Consider the following 20,701-nt stretch of genomic DNA (forward strand, 5'->3'; position numbering starts at 1 on the left):
GACCTCAGGGCTCTGCAGGCTACTGGCCATGCTGGGGCTGTCTCAAAGATCCTCCTCTCGGCCCCCTTTCTCACATTTCTCCTGTTATCTACAAAGGGTTTGAAGATTTGCCAGCTTTGGCTAAGCTGCTGTCTTTTTCCCTGTCCTGAGCAGCCAAAAAACAGGATGTCTTCTCAAAGTCAACTTACAGGCTTCTATCAGCTCACTTATCTCTGGAAGTGCTGGCCACAGCCCTCACTAAATCCCCCTTTCCTCAGAAGGGGAACTCAGGCAGGGCTCCCAAGGTTCTGGCACAGGGTTGGAGGGCCCTGCCCCACCAGCCTGAGTAGGTTTTGGCATTCCTTCCAACAGCAGGGCACAATCAACTACCAGACATCACCATTGAATGATGTGAGTCCAGAAAGTCCACCATTTGCCAGCACCAGTCCAGGGTGCCCGGCACACAAATGCTCTCTCGTTTCTTCAGTTCCCCGGGGAAAACTCAACAACCATCAGTTGCTAGCCCTGTGCTAGCTGCTAGGGAAGCAAAGATGAGTAAACCAGGTAGCACCCCAGAAGAATTTTGTTTGTGGGGAAAACAGACACAATTTCTGCCACATTCCAGGCAGAGAAACTGCCACTCAAGGGCTAAGGAGCACAAAAGTGCGTTTCACTAGCAGGGGCTGAGGTTCGCTCCTCTGACTCTGACGCCCTGCTCAGCCAGCCGGGGTTACACACTGTATTCTGCTGATTGTCTGTCTGGGACCACAGCTGTGGCCACCATCTGTCTTAGATCTTGAACTCGCTGGACAAAGAGCTGGGCCACATGTGGGCAATTCTCCCTGTGGGGAACCCAGCCCCAATCCCCCACTGCTTAAAGATCCGGTGCGGGATCACTTGTCAAGGGAACATGGTCACAGTCTGCAGGCATGTTGGGTGTTGGGAGGGGTGGGGCTTTCAGAGGGACCCCTCACCGGCACTCAGACCCTCATCTACTTCCAAAGAAGGGCCAGTACCCTCTATGCCACAACCTCATCGCCATTCCTTTTAAAGCTCAGTGAATAGCCATTAGTATGTGCCAGGTGTCAGGCTAGGTGCTGGGGACTTGGTGAACTCTACGACCTGCCCCAGGGAATTTCTGCCAAGATCATGTTTGCTATAGTGGAATCGATAACAGTCAGACACTGACTGGTAGCCAAATGCAGGACAGTGGATCTGCTGCTTCCATCAAAGCAGCCGAGTGGAAGGAGCAGACTAGAATCCTGGCTCTCCCACTTACTAGTTTTGTTCGGTGTGCTCCTCTCTCTCCAAGTTCACAATTCCTATTTGTAAAAGGGGCAGCAGTTCCTACATTGTCCTGAAAGTAAACATTCCATATAAAGGGATGATGCTATGGCCCTTGCATAAAGACAATCAGGAGTGCTAGTCCCCTCCCCGCTTCCCATCTTCCTTGGCCTTTTGGACATCAGGTGTGTCTCTTGCTCCTTACTCTTGATCCTTCTTGCTCCCCCACAGCTCCCCACTGTCCATGATTGCTGCTCAGATCAGTTTTATCGGGATTGCCACAGAGTGTTTGCCTTTGCCCAAGAGAACAATACAGCTTCCCCTCCTGCCTGAACACCTCCCGGTTCACTATATATACACAAGTGGTATTCTGAACTGTTAACCCTGGTAGAAGCATCTCATGCTCACTTTGGCTGAAGAATTAGAGCTTGTCTGTAAAGAGCCCGCATGGGGCAGTGGGATGAGTCCAGGCCTAGGGGCTGAAGCTGAGCTGGAATTCGAGTTCTGCCATTTGCTAACCCCAAGCAAGTCCCATGTCCCCAAGCAAGTCACTTTTCTCCTGAGTCTCAGGTGCCCTTTGCCGTACATGTTTTGGTGTCATTACTCCCTGTCCCCAGGGTTCCTCTCACATTAGGCTCCTCTTTCCTGGTTCTGAGCTTGGTGGCCTCTCTAGCCAGAGGTGCCCCGGGAGCAGAGCAATTGCCCCTAGACACCGCTATCAGGCCACACCTACAACACAGCTTAGGAAAGGCAAACACAGGACAGGAACAATGCAGTTGGATGGCCAGGGCAGGAGGATCTGCGATGTGGTCAGTCCTTACTGAGGCAACTAGAAAAAGGGGGCAAACCCCAAAGGGCATCTAAGATTTTCCCTACCATCACCCTTTCCAAGCCAGGCCTGGCCGAACTCAGGGCTGGCCTGGAGGGTCCTACCCTCTCTACTCTCTCCCTGGGTTCCTGCCACTCAAACTCTGGGCTCTGCACTCAGTAAATCTGCCCTCTGATTCTATATGGCTACCCCATTGTCCTCAGCCCTGAGGATCCCAGAGAGACTGGGCTAAAGAAGGAAGAAGTTTCAAGGTTGGCCCTACCTCTTCCAGTTTGTATGACATTGGGACAATCAGTTAACCTGAAGGAACTATTTTTCTGGCATCCACATTACTGGGGAAATTTATGGCTGGCCTGTCTTCTCCTGACTAGTCTGCCCCATGATGGCCACAAATATAACCTGAGAAAAATTCTGCCCATTTTCCCACGTTCTTTCCCTTCACCCTTTAGCTGGGGAACACCTAGAAGCCCCCCTCCACCCTCCACTCCCCAGGAGGGCTGCCGAGTTTGTATCCACTCACTTTCAGCCCAAGACCTATATTAGACTTCCTTTATTAAAAAAAAAAAAGTTTCTATTGACTTTAGAGAGGAAGGGAGAGGGAGAGAGAAACATCAATGAGAGAGAAACATCATCAATTGGCTGCCTCCTGCATGCTCCCTGCTGGGGATCGAGCCTGCAACCAGGAAATGTGCCCTGACCAACAACCTCTTGGTGTACCGGCCAGGCCTGGCTAGACTTTCTTTAAAAGGGCTCCAAATCCCAGCCTTTTCTTTCCCAAGGGGAAGGAAAAAATTACCTCAAGATCGCTTCTGATAGGCCATAAGTGCTGACTTCCTCCCGGTGGGTCTAGGAGTTTGGACAAGGATTTCCAGGTGGAGAAGTCACAAAGTAATGTCTGCGGCTGTCAGCAGGGACAGGCTGAGTTAGTTGAGCCCAAGCTGCAGCAGGGGTCACAAATGGAAGGTCTCTAGCATCCTCACTCAGAGGCTTTGGCAGGTCAGGTAGGGAGCAAGCTGGCCACCAGAGGTGCAGAGATGGGCAGAGGTTGGCCTGAAGCACAGGCTGTGCTGAGCTGAAGAGTCAGTTGCAATGGGTGGGATGTAGTTCCCAGAACCTTCTAGTGCCCCACCCAACTGGTGTTGGAGCATGGGAGAGGGGTGTCACATCACCCTGTCTGCTCCACAGGGGCTGCTGCCACCTGGAGTTATAGTTCCTCCAAGCCTGTCCTTGCCCTGAGGACGGGGCTGAGCCAGGAGTTCAGGCTACTCTAGTTCATAGCTCTGGTTGGTCTGGGGGCTTCTGCATCTACCTCTCTTTTCAAGATGTTATATGAGCCCAGCTGGGTGGCTCAGTGGTTGAGTGTCCCATGAATCAGGTCATGATTCAGTTCCAGGTCAGGGAACATGACCCGCTTGCAATCTCAATCCCCAGTAGGGGGCGTGTAGGAGGCAGCCAATCAATGGTTCTCTCTCACAGCCCCCTGAAGGCAACCAGTTCATAGGTCGAGGCTCAACCACTAAGCCATGGGCAGTATGCCCTTAAGGCACAGGCTCCGGTCTGACTCTAGGACAGGCTTCCTTCTAGGATCAGGCTGCTACTTGCACCGAGAGGCCTTCTATGTCCAGCAGACTTCTCTCCAGGGACCCTGTGACAGGGAGCAGGCATCTGGTGTAACACCCTCTACATTTTACTTTTCCAGTTGCTGAAAAATCTTTTTTTTTTTCTAAATTAGATTTTATTTACTTTTAATTATTATTATTTTTTTGTTTGTTAATCCTTACCTGAGGACATTTTTCCACTGATTTTTAGAGAGAGTGGAAGGGATGGGGAGAGACACAGAGAGAGAAACATTGATGTGAGACACACCAGCTGGTTGCCTCCTCCAGCTAGGACCTGGGATCAAGCCTGCAACCAAAGCACGTGCCCTTGAACCTGGGACCCTTCAGTCTGAGGGCTGACACTCTATCCACCGAGACAAACCGGCTATGGCTGCTGCAAACATCTTTATGAAAACATCTCCCACCCCGTTCAAGCCTTACAGAAACCATGAAAAAGGCAAGGCAGAGGATTCCATTCCCCCACCTGCCAATTAGAACAAAGGAACAGGAAGATAGAGTTCTTCAGGGCTGGCATGGGGCAGCACTGTAGCTTCATCTGTAAAGCAAGATGACAAGATCAGATGGCTTAGGGAACCTGAAACAGGAATACTCCAGGAAGCCATGTCCCCATTTTCTCAAAGTTCAGTTCCAGCCAGCACTGCAAGGCTGGGCTGCTGCCCAGGCCAATAGGGTCTCCAGATTTCCAAGAGCTAGCCATGAGGGAGGGGAGGTATGGAGTGAAGGCAGCCTGGGGAGTGGAGCCCTGGATTAGGGTCAGATATGCCTCCAGCTGGAGCCGAGGTGCAGCCATCACCCACAGCAGTGTCCGCCCCAGGATGGCACTCAGAATCCACCTATTTCCAAGCCTGCAGTCCATCCCCATTCAATCCTGCTCTACTTACTACCAGGCACCAAGTCTCTCTGAGCCTCAGTTTCCTCATCTGTAAACTCAGTGAGATGCTTTCACCTTGCCTATGCTGGCGTTGTGAAGAAACACAGCTGAGAACCTTCCCTGAAAGCAGTAGTGCTAGATCCCCTTCCCTTGCCAATCCTGCCCTCTGCAACCCCTCCCCAATCTGCCTTCAGGGTGAAAAGGCTTGGGCAGCAAGGGTGGCCACCACAGTTGCAGACTGTGCTTGGAGGCTTAAACGAGGCTGAGGTTACCATAGTTCTCTAGCTGGGCACTTACCTCCACACCCAGGAGGCCTGACCCATGGCCAGGGGTGGATGGGGCCTTGTTAGCCAGCCAGCTGCTCTTTGACCCCTTCGAACCACGGGTCTCTTGCCCAGCCCCTCCCACATACACACACACCCCTTTGCTGACTCCAGACTGTCTAGGGCCCCTGCTGAGCTCCCCCCAGCACAATAGGGCACTTGTACTCCCTGCCCCCACCAGGTCTCAGACCTGCTCCCTGGCTGGCCAGTTTTCCTAGCCACTGGCAGGTTCCCCCAGCCCACCTGCAGAGCTCAGCAGCAGCCACTACCCACTCCCACCTAACCTACCTCTCCCTGCAACCTCTCTATACTCTCTCCTTCCCAACCCTTCTGAAAAGCTGCAATCTCCTCCTGGGCTCTCTTCATCCCTGAGCCAGACTGCCAGGATGGCTTCATAAGCAGAACCAGGCCTCAGCTTTGTCCTGCAGATCTGGATTCCTCAGGTAAAAGAAAAATGTAATCAATTAATTCACGAGAAGGTACTGGTTAAGTTGTTTTATTTTAAGAAAAGGCCAAAGGTAAGAAGCTTTGCTCAAATGAGTGAATGATTCTTGAGTGTATTGTTTAGGTACCAAAGGATGTGGTGTAGGGGCCCTCTTGGGGCTCCCCATAGAGGAGCGTATGTATATCAGTCCTAGGACAGCTCAGAGCTTAGATTTTTATTCCTAACAGAAAATAAAAGTCATCTTGCTTCCGGAGGGATAAGTTTAGATAAGGCCTGATAGCCACCCTCTCCAGTGGCCCCACCCTGATAGGAAGTTCTGCAGGACTTGTGACCATCAGTGCCCACGCCACCTGGGGGACAGAGAGAATGCTGGGGTGGGGTGGGGCAGGGCTGAGAACGTGCATCCTCACAGGTTCCCAAGTGATGCTGATGCTGTTGGCCTGGGGCCTCACTGGCCTAAAAGATGCTCTTTCCAGACTTAGAGGGAAGTAGTTTTGGGCTCGGGTTAAGAGACTGCTGACCTCATAGGACAGAGGTTGATATTAAATCTCAAGCCAGAGGGTTTAAGGCTCCCAAAAGGTCTGCATCGCTTACCAAAGACAAAGGATCTCTTGATAGTCTGGCAAGTAGAAAGGCTCTGAACCCCAACCAGCAAACTTGGGTGTCCCAGGACCAGCAATCCCACTTACTGGATCTTGTGATCTTATTTATTTTCAAAATATTTTTTATTGATTTCAGAGAGGAAGGGAGAAAAGATAGAAACTTCAATGATGAGAATCACTGACTGGCTGCTCCTGCATGCCCCACATTGAGGATCGAGCCCGTAACCGTGGCATGTGCCCTGACTGGGAATCGAACCATAACATCCTGGTTCATAGGTAGAAGCTCAACCACTGAGCCACGTCGGCTGGGCTCTTGTGATCCTTTTAAACCACATTTTTTAAAATTTCCCTCTTATGTATCAGGTACTTTACAAATCTTATTTCTACTCTGTAATAAAATCATGTGAGGAGCTACCCCAGAAGCTTGCAGAGGTGGGATCTGAACCTAATTCTAAAGCCCAGGCTCTTGACCACTAGGTGATTCTGCCATAAGACAGGACACCTAATTTTAGGAAGAGGGATTCCCCATACCCCAAGTAGCTGTGCACCATGCCCCCACCCCCTCTTACCCCAGGCAGATTTAAATTACTAAGAGAGCTTGGGCAATTAGGATGATGAATAAGGGGGAAAGGATTCTCAGAAAAAAGAAAAAAATCACCAAGGTGGGTCAAGCTAGTAGTAAACTTTGCCTTCTTAGAAGCAAGGAGCTGGACCTGCAGCTCGCTTCTGGCTCTGAGATTATAGGAGACAACTATATTACTATGTTTAAAGAGAGCTATTTTCTAAATTAAGAAACACAAGAGCTCCTTGACTGCTAATCTTCTCAGCTGGAGGAAAACCTGTCTTTCCTGGACTAGCAGGAAACAGGGAAACAAACCTAAAAATATAGCAGACGTGTTCAGATCAGCCACTGAAGTGGGGTGCATATGGCTCTCAATGGTGAATCCCCATTTTAAAGCTGCCCGTCTCACAATAATTCAGAGCCCAATTCCTTCCCCTCAGACTCCCATATTCCATCCCTTCCTGGGGCCCAGTGCCTTCACCCCTGGATTGTGAACTGATGTCTGTGCCTTCCCTGTCTGTTCGCTGCTATATTCCCACCCAGAAGCATAGCTGTTAGCACATACGAGGTGCAAAAGGTGTTGCACGAATCAACACATTCCCATCATGCCTATGATGTCCACTGGGTCTCAGCCAGCTGCCAGGGCTCCCTAGCTATACCCTAGATGGTAAGGGCTGTTTAAACTAGAGTAAAATCAAGAGGCTGGGAAATTCACTTCTTAAAACTTATTTTAATATCCTCCCCACCCCCCAGATTGGGAAAGGCCAAAACAGTCTGGCTGGATTTCATTACAAATTAATACACATTTAAAAAATCACTGTTTAAAGTAAATCAACATCATGGCAATAAGGGATTATCCTTGGAAAAAGTGAAACCCATATTAACAAAATATATCGTGGAAGAACCCCACTTAGTGATTTCATTGGCTATTTAAAAGTCTGGTAAAGGTCAACATTCTGCATGTTTTCTGGGGCTGGTCCATGCAGTGGAAAGAGGCCTTGCCCAAACTCAGTCGAGCCCAGGCAACTTCAACCAGGCCCTAGACTCAAGGAAAGCAAGGAGAGAGGGCATCCCTTCTTTAGGACCAGGTAGAAAAGGTAAAGTCCTGCAGCTTCGTTTAGCCCGTGGGGAAAAAGGAGGCAGGAAGTTAGAGGGAAAGCGTAAAGATGCAGCATTTCTTCAACTGCTAAAAAAGTTAAAAATTTTTACAAGATTATTGAGTGAGAGGGAGGAAAAAAGGAACAGAATTTAATATTTGGAGTAAATTTAAATCTAGTGTCAACTTCATCCATCTCTTCATGTACAGATACCATCCTTTTGGCATTGTGCTCAACCTGTGAGATACCCTGGATACTCTTTGCTTTGCAGCTTGATTGTAATGGTTAAAAAAGGTATTTTACACACACATCATGTGTGCACAGATATTTGTGTGTTTATGTGCACGTGTGTATAAATATACATTGCAATAAAACAGCTTTAGAAAGCTGGCGGCACCAAGGGCTCTGGGGCTGACTTCCTTCCATTCGGAGTCCACAGGATGTTACCTGCCCACATGCCTCTCTCCAATTTGGAACTCCGCTTCCTTTAAGATGGCCTGATACTGGGGCGAGGGGCAGGTTCACAGAACAAACAAAGGCCCTAAAAAACATGTCACCAATGGCATTTATCACATATAATAGAAACACTAGAGTCTTGAGTTAGTAGAGAGCTCTCTACACTTCCTGACTCCCCTCCCCCTGCCCAGGGAACTCGCATGCCTGAATGCTGCATCTTCAAATATTTCTGGCTGAGCCCTTTTGCCACATATGTCAGTAACATTCCAAGCTGGCTACCACATGTTCGGGCTCTGGCCTCCTCTCTCCACTGCCGAGTGCTCTGTTGTTTCAAGGGCACGGTAGGGCCACGCAGCTCCCATTTTAGCTCCATCTTCAGTTGATCACATCTCAGAAACAGCCACATTAAAAAAAATATTAGTTCCAAAAAAGAGTTCATATTTGTTCATATTTGAAATACCTATTTCCCTTGAGATGTTTTACCTCCACTTAGTGCATCTATTAAAGTGAGTTAGACAAAGTACGTGTGCACAGGCACACAGAGAGACACACACCAGCACACACCCACAAAATTTAGAGGTTGGAGGTTATTTCCTGCCAAAAGATCTAATAGAGAAAAGCTTATGTGCTGATCGAGTTTTAATATTGTGGCTAACAAGTAATGTGCACCATTTAGCGAGCACACAGAGACTGTGGGTAGAACTCCTGATCCCTGGGGCATTGGATTTGGCTCCCCAGCCCGTTTTCTGCCTGCCTTTGGAACAGTTGCGATAGTTACTACATTCAGAGAATCCAAGAGGACTGCATGGACAGATGAACCTTTATTTAAAAAAATAGCACTTCAAATAAATTAAAAGGGACAACCGTCAAGTGTTCAAATTGTGAAGAAATAGTTGAAAATCTAGAGAGGCCCAAGCTGCAGTCTTCTAACCTCATTCTTTGTCCAATGGCAAAAGCCCACACATCTCAGTACTCCCACTCAATTTTTTCCCTACTGACACGAGGGAAGCAATTGCACACAGGAAACCAGACGGAGGAGGAAGCTGCATCTGATTGGAATGAACATTGCCACGTACTTGCTAATACGGGTTTCACTTTGTGACCAAATGTATTCTTCAAAAATAAAAAAGGGGGGAGGGAAGCTGCATGTTTTTAAAAATTGAAATTATTTAGGGATAAAACACTAACTCTAGTGCCTTTAACGGGCAATAGCAACTTTTTTCCTCCGAAGTCAAACACCATCCCCAGCTGAGCCTTTGTGCTACAAGCTTTTCAGGAGATGTTACCTAAACTTTATTAAAAGAAAAGAACAAGTTTAAATATAGACACTGGACTAGCCCAGTCTGTATTTTCAAGTCCACATTCTTCATCTGAAGCACTGCATCAGGGACCCCCCTGAGTCTGCATGTTTTCAAGTTCACAGTACATGGAACCAGTTTTTCTTTTTAATTTTTTTCCTCACTCAGAGCAGCCACACGCAGTGGCCGTTGACGCCGGAACCTCGGGCGGGGCCTTTTCCTACGAGGCCTGGCCAGAGGTGCCCAAGGTTTCTCCTCAATGAGAATCGATGCTGTCATGCTCTATGGATGGGAAAAAAGCAAGAAAATAAAAGCACCTGGTACAGGTTTCATGAGATCCATTCGGATTCGCTATGTTCCAAACCCGCTGCTGAATGCCATTTGTCCACTGTGTGTGTTGAACAGTCTGTGGCCTAGGAGTGGGTCTCAATTCGAAGAACTGTTATTGGACACCCCAGAGGTTGATGCAATAGCAGCTCCAGCAGGGCTACTTGTGGAGACCGACTTTCGGATGTGAGGCAGCAAGTAGGGATCACAGGCCAGCTGCTGGACATCGATGCGGTCCTCCTTTCGGTAGGCCAAGCATCGCCGAATAAATGCCTGAAAGAAAAGTTTCTTGAAGCAAGCCTGAAGCAGGTAACCTGGTGCCCCAAGAGGGAAACCTGAGGTTCCCTAGCAGCTGCCAGAGCCCTTCCTGGACCTGCCGTGCAGACCCGGAGAAGAGCGGGGAGGAGGCGCACTGGCAGCAGGACCTCTCTGTGGTCACTGACTCCTTCCCAGATGGAGGTGGATGAGCCATTCCTGAGGGGGAATGGGCATGACATCTAAATACCTCTGCCCCCAAAGCACAGAGACCAACACAAAAAACTCTCTTTGCCTTGGCTGGTTTGCATGGGAACAATCTACATTCATGGTCCTGCATGTACAATCCATGGCCTCATGTGACCTTTCTGAGGAAGTGGGAATTGTAATGACTACCACCACAGGCAGGGTGAGGAGACCAACACTAACACCACAATGTGCCACAGATTGGTAAATGCCTCCCCTGTGTATCTCGTTCTTCCCCGAAAGACCGTTAAGCAAATCATGGATTGGCTGCCTCCTGCACACCCCGAAAGGTCTCTGTGCTTTGGGGGCAGAGCGGACACATAACTAAGTAGTAAAGGAAAACCGGGATAGGACTTGTCTCCCAAGAAACATAAAGGCATAAAGACACCCTATGAGTTGGGTTTGATTATAATCCTAATTTACTACTAACACAGAGGTTTCCTTGGCATTAGGTATGAAAGGCTATGTAGTCTGTTCTTCAAGAAGTAGATGATCTTTCTTTTTCACCAGACAATTCTTTTTAATTAAACTCTTGTAATTATTTTAAATAAGTGAATCAATTTTTAAAAATCTAAAATACCATCATCCAAAGTCCATACTTTACTTGAGGGTGATAATGGCATCTCCACGGAGGTTCACTGATTTTAACAAATGTACTGTGCTAGTGCAGGCTGTTGTCAGTGGGAAAGGCTGTGTGTGTGGGGGCGGGCGAGGGGGAGGAGAGGGAGGGGCGCGGCTTTGGAGGGGAGCAGGCAGGGAATATATGGTAACTCTATTTTCCACTCAAATTTGTTGTGAATCTAAAATTGTTCTAAAAAATAGTCTGTTTTTAAAAGTCTAAAACATGAAATAAATAATTGCTTTTCTATCCCCCCATGTTTAATTCATATAACACAAAAGTATAATACCAATCCTGTTTTTCAAAATAAAGGACATCTAGAGGTAATTACTTGATTAAAGCATTTGTAAGATAAAAACAAATTCACAGAAGTGAACATAATGATCCTTGGTCTTTAAAAATAAATCTTTTGCCCTGGCCGGTGTGGCTCAATTGGTTGAGCGCCCCATGTACCAAAAAGTTGCTGGTTCTATTCCTAGTCAGGGAATATGCCCCTGGTAGTGAGCTCGATCCCCAGGAGGAGTATGCAGGGGGCAGTCAATCAATGTTTCTCTCACATTGATATTTTTCTTTCTCTCTCTGTCTCTCCCCCTCTCCTTTCCTCTCTCTAAAATCAATTAAAAAAATAAGCCTTTCTTGCCCTGGCTGGTGTGGCTCAATGGGTTGGAGCATCATCCCTTATACCAAAATGCTGTGGGTTCCATTCTCATGGGGACACATACCTAGCTTGTGGGTTTGATCCCCGGTCGGTTGGGGCACATACAGAAGCAACCAATTAATGTTCTTTCTCACATCAATATTTCTCTCTCTCCCTTCCCCTCTCTTGCATATCATCAGGTGGAGGATTAAAAGGAAAAAAATCCTTCCTTAGCGAAATATCTGGAACTAGAATTAAATAGGTTTTCTTGGGTTGGACACTAGTCAAATAAACTTTTATATCTTGAATTTTCTCTATATATAGCTGCCAGTAAAGGCTTCTGAAATAGCAATCTGATCACATAGTTGCCCTGATTAAAGCCTTCAACTGCTTTCCATCAGTTCACAATCTGCCCTGCTGTCTCTCCTACCACTCTCCCCTCTGCTCTGCCCTCACTGTGGACCTGCTAAGCTCACACTCACATCTAAGCTTTACTCACTTTTCTCTGCTCAGAATAATCTTCTCCCAAATCTGTACATGGCCCCCCACCTTCACATCATTAAAGACTGCTCAAAACCTCACATCATCACTGAGGTCTTCCCTGATCATGCCATCAAAAAAGGGGTTCCCACTTGTCCACCCCCTTACTCTTATTTTCTTCATAACATTTATCACCATGAAAATGAATGTATCATTTTTAGTTATTATTTGCCTCAACTAGTGGGATGCATACTCCTTAAGGGCAGGGACCTTATCTGTGTAGTTCACTTTTAAAAAAATATATATTTTTGTTGATTTCAGAGAAGAACAGAGAAGGAGAGACAGAAACATCGATGAGAGAGAATCATGGATTGGCTGCCTCCTGCACGCCCCACACTGGGGATCAAGCCCGCAACCCAGGCATGTGCCCTGACCCGGAATTGAACCGGCAACCTCCTGGTTCATGGGTTGATGCTCAACCACTGAGACACGCCGGCTGGGCTGTAGTTCATTGTTTACATATTAACAGTTCCTTCTGCACTGTCTACTGTTTAATAGGCACTCAATAAATACTTATTGTGAGAGGAGAGAAGGGTAGAGGTTGGAGAAATACACATTTGGAAGGAAGAGTGTGTTTTAATACTTAAATTTTGTACTAAAAACCCATCCACTATTGCCTATAGAAATAATACAAAAAGCAAAGCAGTCATTTCTGCTGGCCAGTTTGGTCAGAACTTACCTTTGCTTCAGGTGTTACTACTGGCTTTGGCGGAAACTGCACTTCAGTAGCTTTAAGAATAGTATTTTCTTGCAGAATGTCTTGCTGGGACTGGTTATGGCCAAAAGGCTGTCATATAAAAATAAAAATAAACAAAGGTGGGCCTCTGGTTAAAACAAAAGAGAACAATTTGAAATTCCTGGGAGGAACAGAGAAGACATCTTAATGAGAATTGCTATAAGGAACTTTGGAGATAATGTCCTTGAACTCTCTCATTTTTATAGATAAAGGGTACAAAAGGCTCAGAGCTTAAATGACTTGCTCACAGTCCAACATCTAGGTTAAGGCAGAGTTGAAACCAGGGGCAGATCTGGTGTGTCATCCTCTACTAAGCTTTGCTTACAGCAAAGGAAAAAAAAAAAGATGCAGAGCAGGAACCAGCAACCTCTTTTGCCCAGAGTGATACATGCAGTCTTAAGCAATACATGTATGATACTAGCAGGCCCAAGACACAGATAAAAAGAGATAGAAAAGTGAAAGAGTAGAAGGGGTAAGGCCAGACTTGGGGGGAGGGGGACACAAAAAACAGGCCCTAGACAGTTTGGCTCAGTGGATAGAGCATCAGCCTGTGGACTGAAGGGTCCAGGGTTCGATTCCAGGAGGCAGCCGATTGGTGGTTCTCTCTCATCATTGATGTTTCTCTCTTTCCCTTCCTCTCTGAAATCAATAAAAATACATTTTAAAAAACAACAACACAGAATTGGGGCTACTTAGTGGCTTTATCTGTGCCTCAAACTGCCATTTTCTAGTAAACTCTGAAAAATTAGGTTAAGTCCAAGTGTCACTTCTACAGTGTTTCTACTGATGGATCACAAAACAACTCTTCCTGGATAACCTCTGCCACCACTTTCGGCAGCACTTCCACATTACCAGAGTATAAGTAATAATTAACCCCACCTAGTTCTGAATAGCTTCCTGATTAGAGAAGTGGGATAAATAAACAAAGAAATCAAGAAGTGAAAGAGGAAGCTGAAATCTGAATTAAAAGCTCAACACTTCCACATTATCAGGGTATAAGTACTGTAATAATTAACCCCTCCTACTTCTGAATAGCTTTCCGATTAGAAAAGTGGGATAAATAAAGAAAACAAGAAGTTAAAAAGGAAGATAAGACAAAGAAACAGCCCGCATATGAAAGAAAAGCAGGCATCACCAGAAAAGGAAGTAAACGAAATGGAGGCAAGCAACCTTCCAGAGAAAGAATTCAGAGAAATGGTCATAAGATGGCTGAAAAGAATGGAAGACAAATTCGACAATATGAGTAAGAACCAAGAGGAAATGAAGAAGAACTAAGAAGAAATGAAAAATGACATCGCTGCTGTAAAGAACTCAATAGAAAGCATCAAGAGTAGACTAGAAGAAGCAGAGGACCGCATCAGTGAGCTAGAAGACAAGATGGGAAAAAATACCCAAGTAGAGCAGCTTCTGGAAAAAACAATTAAAAAGCAGGAGGAGTTGCCGAAACCGGTTTGGCTCAGTGGATAGAGCGTCGGCCTGGGGACTGAAGGGTCCCGGGTTCGATTCCGGTCAAGGGCATGTACCTTGGTTGCGGGCACATCCCCAGTGGGAGGTGTGCAGGAGGCAGCTGATCGATGTTTCTCTCTCATCGATGTTTCTAGCTCTCTATCCCTCTCCCTTCCTCTCTGTAAAATATCAATAAAATATATTTAAAAAAAAAAAAAAAAAAGCAGGAGGAGAGCCTAAGGGAACTTTGGGACAACACGAAACAAAACAACATCCGCATAATAGGGATCCCAGAAGGAAAGAAAACTGAGCAAGGAACAGAAAACCTGTTTGAAGAAATGACAGAAAACTTCCCTGATATAGGGAAGAAAAGACCCACACAAATCCAAGAAGCTCACAGAGTCCCAAGCAAAATGAACACCAAAAGCCTGACGCCAAGGCACATTATAATTAAATTGGCAAACACCAATGACAAAGTAAGAATCTCAAAAGCGGCAAGAGAGAGACAGAAAGTTACATACAAAGGAACCCCCATCAGACTAGCAACTGATTTCTCAACAGAAACTCATCAGGCCAGAAGGGAATGGAATGAAATATACAAAGTCATGCAAAGGAAGGGTCTGAATCCAAGAATACTGTACCCAGCAAGGCTATCAATCAAAATTGAAGGTAAAATCAGGAGCTTCACAGACAAAAAAGGACTAAGGGAATTTATTACCACCAAACCAGCAATGCAAGAAATGCTAAACGGTTTGCTGTAAAAAAAAAAGAAATAGGAGGCGAAGAAGGAACACAGAGGTAAAGAATAAAAATGGAGACAAATAAGTACCTATCAATAATAACTTTAAATGTAAACAGATTAAATGCCCCAATCAAAAGACATAGGGTGACAGATTAGATAAGAAAACAAGACCCATATATCTGCTGTCTACAAGAAACCCACCTTGAAAAAAAGATGCACACAGACTGAGGGTGAAGGGATGTAAAAAGGTCTTCCCAGAGAATGGAAATGAAAAAAAAGCTGGGGTAGCAATACTTGTATCTGACAAATTAGATCTCAAAGTGAAGGACATAACAAGAGATAAGGAAGGCCACTTCATAATACTAAAGGGAGCAATCCAACAAGAAGAAATAACTCTGGTAAACATATATGCACCCAATACAGGAGCACCCAAATACATAAAAAATCTCTTGGAGGATATCAAGGGAGAGATTGACAGCAATACAATCATAGTAGGAGACTTTAATACCCCACTATCACCATTGGACAAATCCTCTAAACAAAAAATCAGCAAAGAAACATCAATCCTAAATGACGCACTAGACCAGATGGAATTAATTGACATCTTCAGAACATTTCACCCCAAAGCCACAGAATATACATTCTTCTCAAGTGCACACGGGTCATTTTCAAAGATAGACCATATGTTGGGACATAGGCAAAGTCTCTTCAAATTCAAGAAGATAGAAATCATATCAAGCATCTTCTCAGACCACAGTGGCATAAAACTGGAAATCAACTACAATAAAAACAATCCAAAGAAATCAAACACATGGAGACTAAACAGCATGCTATTAAACAAAGACTGGGTTTCCAGAGAGATCAAGGAAGAAATAAAAAACATCATGGCAACAGATGACAATGAAAACACAACGATCCAAAAGCTATGGGACACAGCGAAAGCAGTCTTGAGAGGGAAGTTCATAGCTCTACAAGCATACTGCAAAAAACAAGAAACAATGGTAATAAATTACCTAACCCTACAACTCAAAGAGTTAGAAAAAGAGCAACAAGAAAAGCCCAGTGTAAGCAGAAGGAAGGAAATAATAAAGATCAGAGCAGAGATAAACAACATAGAGACCAAAGAAACAATACAAAAGATCAACAAAACCAAGAGCTGGTTCTTTGAAAGGATAAACAAGATTGATGAATCTCTAGCCAGGCTCACCAAGAAGCAAAGAGAGAGGACCCAAATAAACAAAATCAGAAATGAAAGAGGTGAAATAACAACAGATCCCACCGAAATACAAAGGATTGTTAAAAAATACTACGAACAACTCTATTCCAACAAACTGGACAACCTGGAGAAAATAGACATATTCCTAAAAAAATACAACCTTCCAAAACTCAATCAGGAAGAATCTAAACAGCTCAATATGCCAGTAACTATGGAAGAAATTAAAGCAGTCATCAAAAAGCTTCCGTCAAACAAAAGCCTGGGGCCAGACGGCTTCACAGGAGAGTTTTACCAAACATTCAAGGAAGAACTAAAACCTATCCTCCTCAGACTATTCCAAAAAATTCAAGAGGAAGGAACACTTCCAAGCTCCTTCTATGAAGCCAGCATCACCCTAATACCAAAACCAGATAAAGACAACACAATGAAAGAGAATTACAGGCCAATATCCCTCATGAATGTAGATGCCAAAATCCTCAACAAAATTTTAGCAAATTGGATCCAGCAGTACATCAGAAAGATCATACACCATGACCAAGTAGGATTTATCCCAGGAATGCAAGGATGGTACAATATCCGCAAATCAATTAACATGATACATCACATAAACAAATTGAGAGATAAAAATCACAGTCATATCAATTGATGCAGAAAAAGCATTTGACAAAATCCAACACCCTTTCTTGATAAAAACTCTCAACAAGGTGGGAATACAAGGATCATACCTCAACATAATAAAAGCTATATATGATAAACCCACAGCTAACATCATACTCAATGGGCAAAAACTAAAACCATTTCCCCTAAGAACAGGAACAAGACAGGGATGCCCACTCTCACCACTCCTGTTTGACATAGTACTGGAAGTATTAGCCATTGCAATTAGACAAGAAGAAGAAATAAAAGGCATCCAAATTGGAAAAGAAGAAGTAAAGCTGTCCTTATTTGCAGATGACATGATATTGTACATAAAAAACCTGAAAGACTCCTTCAAAAAAACTAACAGACTTATTAATAAATGAATTCGGCAATGTAGCAGGATACAAAATTAACGCCAAGAAATCTATGGCATTTCTATACACCAATAATGAACTTACAGAAAGAGAGACTAAAAAAGCAATTCCATTTACCATCGCACCAAAAATATTAAGATACCTAGGAATAAACTTAACCAAGGAGGTAAAAGACCTATACGCAGAAAACTACAGGACACTGAAAAAAGAGATAGAGGAAGACGTAAACAGATGGAAGAACATACCATGTTCATGGATTGGTAGAATCAACATCATTAAAATGTCCATACTACCCAAAGCAATCTATACATTCAATGCACTCCCCATTAAAATACCAACGGCATATTTCACTGACCTAGAAAGAACTCTCCAAAAATTCATCTGGAATAAAAAAAGACCCCGAATAGCCACAGCAATCCTGAGAAAGAAGAACAAAGTAGGTGGGATCTCAATACCAGATTTCAAGCTGTATTACAAAGCCACTGTTCTCAAAACAGCCTGGTACTGGCACAAGAACAGACATATAGACCAATGGAATAGAATAGAAAATCCAGATATTGACCCAAAACACTATAGGCAATTAATATTTGACAAAGGAGGCATGAACATACAATGGAGTCAAGACAGTCTCTTCAATAAATGGTGCTGGGAAAACTGGACAGATACATGCAAAAAAATGAAACTAGATCACCAACTTACACCATACACAAAAATAAACTCAAGATGGATACAGGACTTAAACATAAGACGGGAAACCATAAAAATACTAGAGGAATCCACAGGCAGCAAAATCTCTGACATATGCCGAAAGAACTCTTCACTGATACTGCCCCTAGGGCAATGGAAGCCAAAGAGAAAATAAACAAATGGGACTACATCAAAATAAAAAGCTTTTGCACAGCAAAAGAAACTATCAACAAAACAATAAGAAACCCCACTGTATGGGAGAACATATTTGCAAATGTTATCACTGATAAAGGTTTAATCTCCAACATCTACAGGCAGCTTATACAACTTAATAAAAGGAAGATAAATGATCCAATAAAAAAATGGGCCCTGACCGGTTTGGCTCAGTGGCTAGAGCGTCGGCCTGGGGACTGAGGGGTCCCGGGTTCGATTCCGGTCAAGGGCATGTACCTGGGTTGCAGGCACATCCCCAGTGGGAGGTGTGCAGGAGGCAGCTGATCGATGTCTCTCTCTCATCGATGTTTCTAACTCTCTATCCCTCTCCCTTCCTCTCTGTAAAAAATCAATAAAATATATTAAAAAAAAAAAAAATGGGCAACGAACCTAAATAGAATCTTTTCGAAAGAAGACAGAAGGAAGGCCAAGAGACACATGAAAACATGCTCAAAGTCACTAATTATCCGAGAGATGCAAATCAAAACGACAATGCGATACCATCTCACACCTGTCAGAATGGCTATTATCAACAAATCAACAAACGACAAGTATTGGCGAGTATGCGGAGAAAAAGGAACCCTCGTGCACTGCTGGTGGGAATGCAGACTGGTGCAGCCACTGTGGAGAATAGTATGGAGTTTCCTCAAAAAACTGAAAATGGAACTCCCATTTGACCCAGTAATCCCACTCCTAGGAATATATCCTAAGAAACTAGAAACACCAATCAGAAAGGATCTATGCACCCCTATGTTCATAGCAGCACAATTCACTATAGCTAAGATTTGGAAACAGCCTAGGTGCCCGTCAGCAGATGACTGGATCAGAAAACTACGGTACATCTACACAATGGAATACTATGCTGCCATAAAAAGAAGGAATTATTACCATTTGTAGGCACCTGGGTAGAATTAGAGAACATTATGCTAAGTGAAATAAGCCAGTCAATGAAAGAAAAATACCACATGATCTCACTCATTTGTGGATAATAAAAAACGTTATAAACTGATGAACCAAAAACAGATACAGAGGCAGTAAAGCATCAAACAGACTGTCAAATTACAGCGGGAAGGTTAGGGAGAGGTGGGGGAAATAAGAGATCAACCGAAGGACTTATATGCATGCATATAAGAGTAAACAACGAATGCAAAACATTGGGGGGTGAGGGCATGTATGGGAGTGGGGTGAAGGGGGGGCAATGGTAAGATATGTACACATATAATACCTTAATAAAAATATATATAAAGAAGAAAAAAAAAGGAAGTTAAAAAGGAGCTCGGTCTGGGGATTGTAACCAAAATACTAAAAGTCCAGGAGAGTTGCAGAACTCCCAAATGGCTTATACCCACAGCCTAAGGAGAGCACTGAAACATACGAACACACTGACAGCAGAAATATGAGTAGAAATACACAGCTGGATCCTAATACATACATTTTCCTTGTGCTCACAAGGAAAAAACAAATGTGAAAACTCACTAGGTTATACTTTACTACCTAGGTTATTACTTGTTCTAATGATATGTCACTTTAACAGACAATGAATACTTTCTGACACCACCTCCCAGTATAGAAATATAAAGCATGCTTTTATTAATACTAGCTTTAACTAATGGGGTGGTTGGGAATAAAGGACCCTGCCAATATTTCAAGTTTCAAGTCTGGGGACCCTTAAGAATGGCTCCTGGGAAGATTGTATACTTTAATAAACTACTTCATATAATTCCCTATACCATATTATTAGAACCAAAACATATCTTGGATCTAATTGAGAACAGCAAAAAATACATGTTTTCCACATGAGTCCCAGCAGAATTCATTAAGTGCTCTAGGGTCAAAAATTTCTGCTTATACATAAAGCTATTATTATTCTGTATTTTGTTCAAACCACAACTTTCAAGATTCTGTGTTGTATAATCCAATGATTAATCCCAAGAGAATAATCCACACCATACCACTTTGTACATGTATCACCCAAGACAGAAGTTAATCCAAAACATCTGACCTTCTTCCTTACCTTCCTTCCATAAAGACACTGGTAGAAGATCACACCCACTGACCAGACATCAACTTTATTTGAGATCTTTGGTGGTTCTTTCCCAACCACAAAACACTCTGGTGGTAAATACCTAGGAAAAGAGGGAAGTAAGAGTTCTCAGAAAAATAACTGTATAAATCTAAGACATGTACAGGCAAAGGTAAACACCTTGTTGGAAATGAAAATACCTGAATTTTAACAGCTGAAAAAGCAACTTAGACCTACCTGGAGGAAGTTGATGAAAAGACACTCTAAGGCAGTAATGTCCTATGAAAACTTAAAATACATTTCTCTACTCACTGAGAGAGGTAAATATTCTCTTTGGTTCCTATTTCACCCACTCCAGCCTCCTTTCCCAGGATTGTCCCTAATATAAGTATCATTCAACAAAGGTTTAAAGGGGGGTGGGGGGGGCGACCATAAATGATGTGCACTCCCTTTTATAACAGCTGCATCAACAGACATTAAATCTAACTAGAGGTGGTATCAGTTTCCTTTCATATTGGCTGAAGATGTTGGTAAAAATACTATTTTAAAAGTCCCAATGATTTCAGGACCCAGAAGAAATCTCTGAGGAGAATGGCTCTCTTCTTAATGTAGTTTTTTTGGGTAATCTGGACTGGA

At 44.1% G+C, this 20,701-nt stretch overlaps 1 protein-coding gene across 4 annotated transcripts in view; it reads right to left on the reverse strand.

The window, feature by feature from the left end:
* Nucleotides 1-7,226: 7,226 nt before the first annotated feature.
* Nucleotides 7,227-20,701, reverse strand: part of TLK2 (tousled like kinase 2) — a 95,329-nt gene continuing 81,854 nt past the window's right edge. For all 4 annotated transcript variants that reach the window (XM_080681897.1, XM_080681894.1, XM_080681896.1 and 1 more), the window contains 3 exons: nucleotides 20,057-20,168; nucleotides 12,669-12,776; nucleotides 7,227-9,965 (listed from right to left, as the gene is read on the reverse strand). In XM_080681897.1, the coding sequence (XP_080538023.1) occupies nucleotides 9,792-9,965; nucleotides 12,669-12,776; nucleotides 20,057-20,168 (394 nt within the window). In that variant the 3' untranslated portion in view covers nucleotides 7,227-9,791. The remainder of the gene's footprint in view (nucleotides 9,966-12,668; nucleotides 12,777-20,056; nucleotides 20,169-20,701) is intronic.

The sequence above is a fragment of the Plecotus auritus genome, assembly GCF_963455305.1.
Source record: "Plecotus auritus genome assembly, chromosome: 7".
In the NCBI taxonomy this organism is placed as follows: Eukaryota; Metazoa; Chordata; class Mammalia; order Chiroptera; family Vespertilionidae; genus Plecotus; species Plecotus auritus.